Here is a 6,879-nt window from a genome sequence, read left to right on the forward strand (position 1 = left end):
TAGCAGATTTAACAAACAATAATGACGGATTCAACCAATGTTCCCATTGACTCATTGTTTCCACCAGAAGAATCAACAATATATTATTTAGCAGTGTTGTAGCCTCAATTAGAATCAGCATTGTTAATAAATACTGTTATCGACTTGAGATAACAATCCCATTAACTTAGCAAGACAGTCAGAAGGTTGCTCTTTTCAACAGAAGATTCCCTGCGTCTGTAGTCTTAACAACAGGAAAACCGATGACATTAATTATTTTGTTAAACACAAAGACTACGGGTGGGCGCGTGACCATAACCACGGCAAGAATTATATTGCGCTTAAGGTCGTGTAGGTCCTGGGCGGGAAAGTTTTGGCAGACTAAGGTCACGTGAAAAACCTACCGCGAAGATCCGGGATAAAAAGCAAACAAGGCCTAACCGATCTGGGGCGTGTCTTTCAGGATCTCCTACAAAAAAGAATAAGGACAACGACAAAGACACACTGATGAAGACAGACACTGTACAAAAGAAATACCAGTATCTTAGATATAACGCCTACTCCTTGAGATATGTAGTTATATTCCTCCTTTCAAGTAGACCTGCCTATGCCAACTTTAAATACAAACTTCTAACATAATATAATATGCTATTTACCATCCCTTACTTGGACAGATAGTCTATTGGTAGTTCTACCTACATAACATGTGTTTTTATTAAAACTGTTATTTCTATGTATATCATTTCTTTCTTTAACATGTAGCTTTGATCATCAGATCCAGAATTAAGCCAAATTTGATTTATGCTTTTCATTTATTCCGATAGATGGCAATAGTTACATTTTCGCTTGTTTGTTTGCTGTGTCCAACTTGGTAAATCGAACCCCAGATTTTAACGTTGTAAGTCCATAAACTTACTGTGTCCCTCCGGGAGACTACACTTTCACAATGAAATTATTATTATTTTCTGTGTAAATTACTGTGGAATATTTGTTGTTTGTCTTTCAGGTTCTGAACATCCTCGCAACGTTGATCCCGCCTTTTTGGTCTCCGTGGCACGAGAACATTATATTGTGGTTGAGATTAGTGGAAGGATTAGTCATCCCACTTGTCTTTTATTTGACAGATTCCCACCATCGCTCAGCTCTGCGACGCGCTTTTCAACGTCGGAGTGGGAAGTTCTCCGACTTTGGGGGTAAGTAACTGAACAGCTCTTAGTATTTAAAGTAATGTGCTGATGTTATGGTGGATTGAGATCTTCTATATGGACGAGCACGTGAAAATAACTCTCTATAAAATGTTAATTATACCCAAAGATATATATATATTTTGGTGTTCAAAGCGAACCAATAATTCAGTGCTAAGAATGCCTTCAAATGTAGCATTTGCTCAAAGAGAAAAACTAAAAACTTCCACAAGGAAGTTTCTGTTCCAAAACATCCGAGTAAATCTGTAAAAGCATGGATCACCCCCTTATTAACAACGGGACTGGAAATACATCTATTTATTAACAACGGGACTGGAAATACATCTATTTATTAACAACGGGACTGTAATACATCTATTTATTAACAACGGGACTGGAATACATCTATTTATTAACAACGGGACTGGAATACATCTCTTTATTAACAACGGGACTGGAATACATCTCTTTATTAACAACGGGACTGGAATACATCTATTCATTAACAATGAGACTGGAATACATCTCTTTTTAAACAACGGGACTGGAATACATCTATCCCGTTGTTAATAAAGAGATGTATTCCAGTCCCGTTGTTAATAAACTGGAATACATCTCTTTTTTAACAACGGGACTGGAATACATCTATTCATTAACAACGAGACTGGAATACATATCTTTATTAACAACGGAACTGGAATACATCTCCTTATTAACAACGGGACCGGAAATACATCTATTTATTAACAATGGGACTGGAATACATCTATTTATTAACAACGGGACTGGAATACATCCCTTTGTTAACAACGGGACTGGAAATACATTATCTATTAACAACGAGACTGTAATACATCTCTTTATTAACAACGAGACTGGTATACATCTCTTTATTAACAACGAGACTTCAAAGTGCAAAATGAATTTTGGTGAATTGCAGCGTATAGTTGATATAATGAACTAACACGTGTTACTGTTAGACATGTAACAATAAACGATGATGACTATACTTACAGCTAAAAAGAAAAGTAAGCAGCTATTATTTACTGGGAAAACTGACCCATTTTTCTGTTTCTGTCACATATTTTAATAATGTTCTTCGATTTTACTCTGGTCTTAATCCTTTTTCAAAATAGTTTATATTTCAATACCACTGAAATAACACTCATAGTACACAGAATTAAAGCTAAAATCAAAACTGATATTAGTTTATGTCCTAGTTTTATAAACACATTGAAAGATTACAATTAAATACGAAGCCAACAACTAAGATATAACTGTGAAAAGAAAATCCTTACAACGGCTAGACGATGTATATATATATTTTTTCTCAACTTATCTTCAGATGACAGACATTCCCCATTGTACCTAGAAGGAAACACTAAACTAAGTCCGTTTGGATCGGTCACTCCAATTGGAATCATCACGAATTATCGGAGAACACCGGGCAAGAAGGGCAAACTTCAACACTCAAGTGCACAGAAGAAAAGTCTATGGAGAACAAGGGCAAAGAAACAAATTTTGCCCAGCGTCTATGGAGTAGACACCGTGCTGAGTCCATCCCACCTTACCAGCAACTTACAGACGGTTGTCCAAACTAAACCCCAGCCAGAGAAGGACGATGTTACGAAACTTAGCAGCTTGCAGATGGATGCATGGAGAGATGCCGACGCCCATATTTATGCAACCCTTTCTGATAATCTTAGCAATCTGAGTTACCAATCGAGTCTACCAGAAGACAATGTTTTCGGCGTTGGTGGTGCAGAAGCTGAAGAAGAAATCTATGGTGGATCTCTCACGACAGTTGCGAACGCCGACTTTGAATTTCACTATACTTGTCTAGGAGATGTGCGGTCTGGTGATGTATTTTGTAAGTATGACTCTGAGATGGAACTTTCTGGATCAGAAGAAGAAGTCTGGAAATATCCAGATAATTCAAGTGAAAAGAGCAGTATCTCTGAAACTGTACAAGACTTGGTGATTCATATTGATTCTCCAAAAGATTCCTCTCGTGTTAAAGGAAGCCCCGAGAATGAAAAGACCGTGCAGAAGACAAGACATCAGTCTAATGACATTATCCCCTTTCATGTGTACCGACTTCTCACCGAAGAACTCTCCAGAAGTATTTCACCCCGCCCTCAAAACAGTTGGTTCTCTATGAATGACCTTGACCATATTGGTGACAAAAGTGACTCTACCAATTCTGACTCAGAAGAAGCCGTGTTTGTGGTTCCCGTGAAGAGCGAGTCCATGATGTCTTTGTACAAAATACCTTTGCCTCTCGACAATACTCCTAGCAAGTCCAGAAGTGAATCGAACCTTTTCTGGAGAAGAAACTCAAGTGACCTCCAGCACAAACCATCTTTAAAGGAGGAACAGTTCGCAAGTGAAGGTAAACTATTAGACGTTTTGTGGAAGAACAACAGATCCTCACTGTTACTAGGCCGAAGCAGCCGTGTAAGAAAAGCCAAAAAACGTAAAACAAATAACAAACAAAAACATTACAGGAATCAGTTCTCTCGGAAATCACAAGAAGAATTAGTGGGCACAATACGCTTGGATACAGGACCCGTATTAAGTGAGGAAAACATGCAACCACCTAACACTCTTCAAAATGTGTTAGCGTCCGGGGAAAAAAATGAAAAAGACAACTTGAGATCAACAGTTAAACCCGAATTTGTTTGAGTTATCTGATATTAACAATCAGTTAAAGTAAGTAGGGTGTTAGTTGTGTATAACAACACTGAGGATTTTGTTGCAACAGCTGACCAGATAAGTATTCGATACCATCCGTCTAAAAACAGTGGCGCTAACTGTGGGGCGAAGGAGGTTGAATGCCCCTTCTCTAAGAAGATTGAAAAACCTTACAATAAAGTGTTCCTCTTACACTTTTTTTTACATGTTCTGTAAAGCTACAGTACAAACCATATATTATTACACTTTTACTTTAGATACAACCAAGACTTTTTGCCCCACCCCTCAATTAAACCTCAAATAGCATTGCTGTCAAGAAATAAAATGAAATCTGTAAATATTCACCAATTCAGAGGGTAATAGTTAATATAACCCCGCCCACCAACGAAGACATGGTGCTACTTTTCTTTCTAAACGTGTTAGACTTTAAATGTCCGTCATTAACGGCTGGATTATTTACGTCACAAGTTATATGTAAGATATGGATTATACATAATAAATATACAAGTTATCTTATGAATTTCTCTTTGGAATGTCATGTAAGGTCAAAAACCAAAAAACAACTTACAATGGGAAAGTCACATCGCAAATGTTATTTTCATAAAGTTTATTTCATTCAACACAGTAAGGCTATTGACATATTCACAGGACTCACAGTGGGCCACTGTAAAGATTTTTGTAAAGTTTCCTTTTTTTTTCCCAAAAATAAGGAGAAAATGGCGATTTCACAAAATATAGGGTTAAATATATATATATATATATAAAACTAATTCTGACTAATGACGAACATTGTTTGAAGATTGTTTGTTTGTTATGGATTTCGCGCAAAGCTACACGAGGGCTATCTGCGCTAGCCGTCCATAATTTAGCAGTGTAAGACTAGAGGAAAGGCAGCTAGTCATCACCACCCACCGCCAACTCTTGGGCTACTCTTTTACCAACGAATAGTGGGATTGACCGTCACATTATAACGCCCCCACGGCTGAAAGGGCGAGCATGTTTGGTGTGACATGGTTCCATGAAGATATCCATTATTTTGTGTGTAATGATAATAAATATCACCGAGTAAGTCCAGATAAGACTAAATTATTCTCCCACTAAAAAAATTCTACAAAATATTTGTATTTTCACATATCTGTATTGGATAATTATTGTAATATCATAACTTAAATATTTTGCGACAATTTTTTGGGTTTAAAATATAGGTTTACCTTAACTTTATAGGTTTTATACAGCATTTTTGTGTCTATTCTATGCAAAAATAAATGATGAGAACGGAATTGTAGGTTTTTTTAAAGGTTTCTGTGGGAGGTCTGGAAACTGAATCTTCTTAGAATAAATGAACTTTGTAAAATATAAGCTTGTAGAGCGTGATAACATCCGACACCAAAACTACTGTAAACCACTTTTACAATAAATTACAGTAGTTTTAATTTAGCTATTATTTAATCAGAAAACAACGTGCTGGAAACGGTGGTTCGTGAAAAAAGAACATCGTGGATTCGTGTATAATGCATAAATTAAAAAAAAACAACAACTTGTATTTCAGTCTTTTTTTATTTATGGGAAGCTGTTATGGTTATCTTCCACAGTCCCTAATTCTTAACTACTGACCAGAGTCCAGTCAGCAGTACCGTACGACTCACCAATCAACGCTAGGAGATTAACTGTCTCTCTTTTAACGCACCCACAGCTTAAAATATGGAGAATATTTTGTGGTATCCGAAATTCAGTGTTCTCCCAACTGGAACAACGTATTCCTTCTGAGCACAACTGTACAAGTAACAGCTGATTCTGTGAGATTGACTCGGTAAGATTAAAAACCACGAAAAGAGATTCTATCACTTTATAGGCAAAAACACGAAGCCCTACAGCCCAAGCGCTTTCGAGAGATTGACCTTTTAATTCATCAGGAGAAAACTGGGAAGGTTTGACCCCGATGAAGAAAGGTTATAGGGTTTCGTGTTTTGGTCTGTTATTGACTTTTATCAATCCACGTATTTTCCTAACTACACGTACAGATTACTTATGACGTACAAAGTATGTGTATTAAAAAAAGGAAACCATATATAAACAGCTAAAATGTGTGAAATTCAAGAATCTGCAATAAACAGAATTTCTGAAAAGAACGTTTTCCTACTCTTTCGAACTACAAACAGAATAACTAAAAGCGAATGTAAAAAGTGAGAAAGATAGATAGAACGTGTTTTTAATAACTTGTGTGTATTTTGTTTTAAAAGTGGCTAGTGAATGATAAAAGTATGCGTGTTTATTAAAGAAATATTCTGGAAATGTATTATTAAATAAAACAGAAAATAAAAAGTTGTATCAAGTCAGATTCATTATTTTCAAACACATTCACTTGAAGTTAAGATATACTAAAGTCAACCTCCAGTATAAATGTTCTTTGTAATAGAGGCGACAATTTCTTAAATACTGAAGAGGAAGGACTGTCTGTCTGTGATCATTATCGGAGTTTAGGTCTTATTGATCTGGAAGGGTCAGGTGCATTTGACCTCTTCCTCTTGAAGAGGAAAGACAACGTCTCAACGTCCAAAATCAAAATTCGCACGCACGTGCGCAGAATTTTCTCAAGTTTTCCACACAATAAAACATATTGAGTACTTTTACATCAGTGAATACAATTGACCAAATCAACTTGTTAAAATCACTTGTTTTCTACGTTAAACAAGTAGGGGTTTCTTACAATAATTAGTGGGATTAATTGCATTATTTATGATATTTGTATTTGTCTGGCTCGTATATTAGGGACGCTGTAAATGAAATTATGGCCCCGCAAGGAATTTTATATGTTTATTGTAGCGATGGGCCCTACTGATAAATAACGGCTCTTTCAACGACTTTCATAGACAAATGTGTTTAGTGTGGCGATGGGCCCTATTGATTAATGACGGCTCTTTCAACGACTTTCATAGACAAATATAGTTGAGTGTGGCGATGGGCCCTATTGATTAATGACGGCTCTTTCAACGACTTTCATAGACAAATATAGTTGAGTGTG

General features: G+C 36.4%; 1 protein-coding gene across 1 annotated transcript; it reads left to right on the forward strand.

The window, feature by feature from the left end:
- Positions 1-979: 979 nt before the first annotated feature.
- LOC111083156 lies at positions 980-6,161 on the forward strand (the record flags this gene model as incomplete). The annotated part of the gene is made up of 2 exons (XM_022379453.1): positions 980-1,172; positions 2,509-6,161. Coding segments are annotated over 2 exons (1,533 nt in total), but the record flags the coding sequence as incomplete, so codon positions are not given.
- Between the last annotated feature and the right edge of the window lie 718 nt (positions 6,162-6,879).

This window comes from Limulus polyphemus, unplaced genomic scaffold (assembly GCF_000517525.1).
Source record: "Limulus polyphemus unplaced genomic scaffold, Limulus_polyphemus-2.1.2 Scaffold8379, whole genome shotgun sequence".
In the NCBI taxonomy this organism is placed as follows: Eukaryota; Metazoa; Arthropoda; class Merostomata; order Xiphosura; family Limulidae; genus Limulus; species Limulus polyphemus.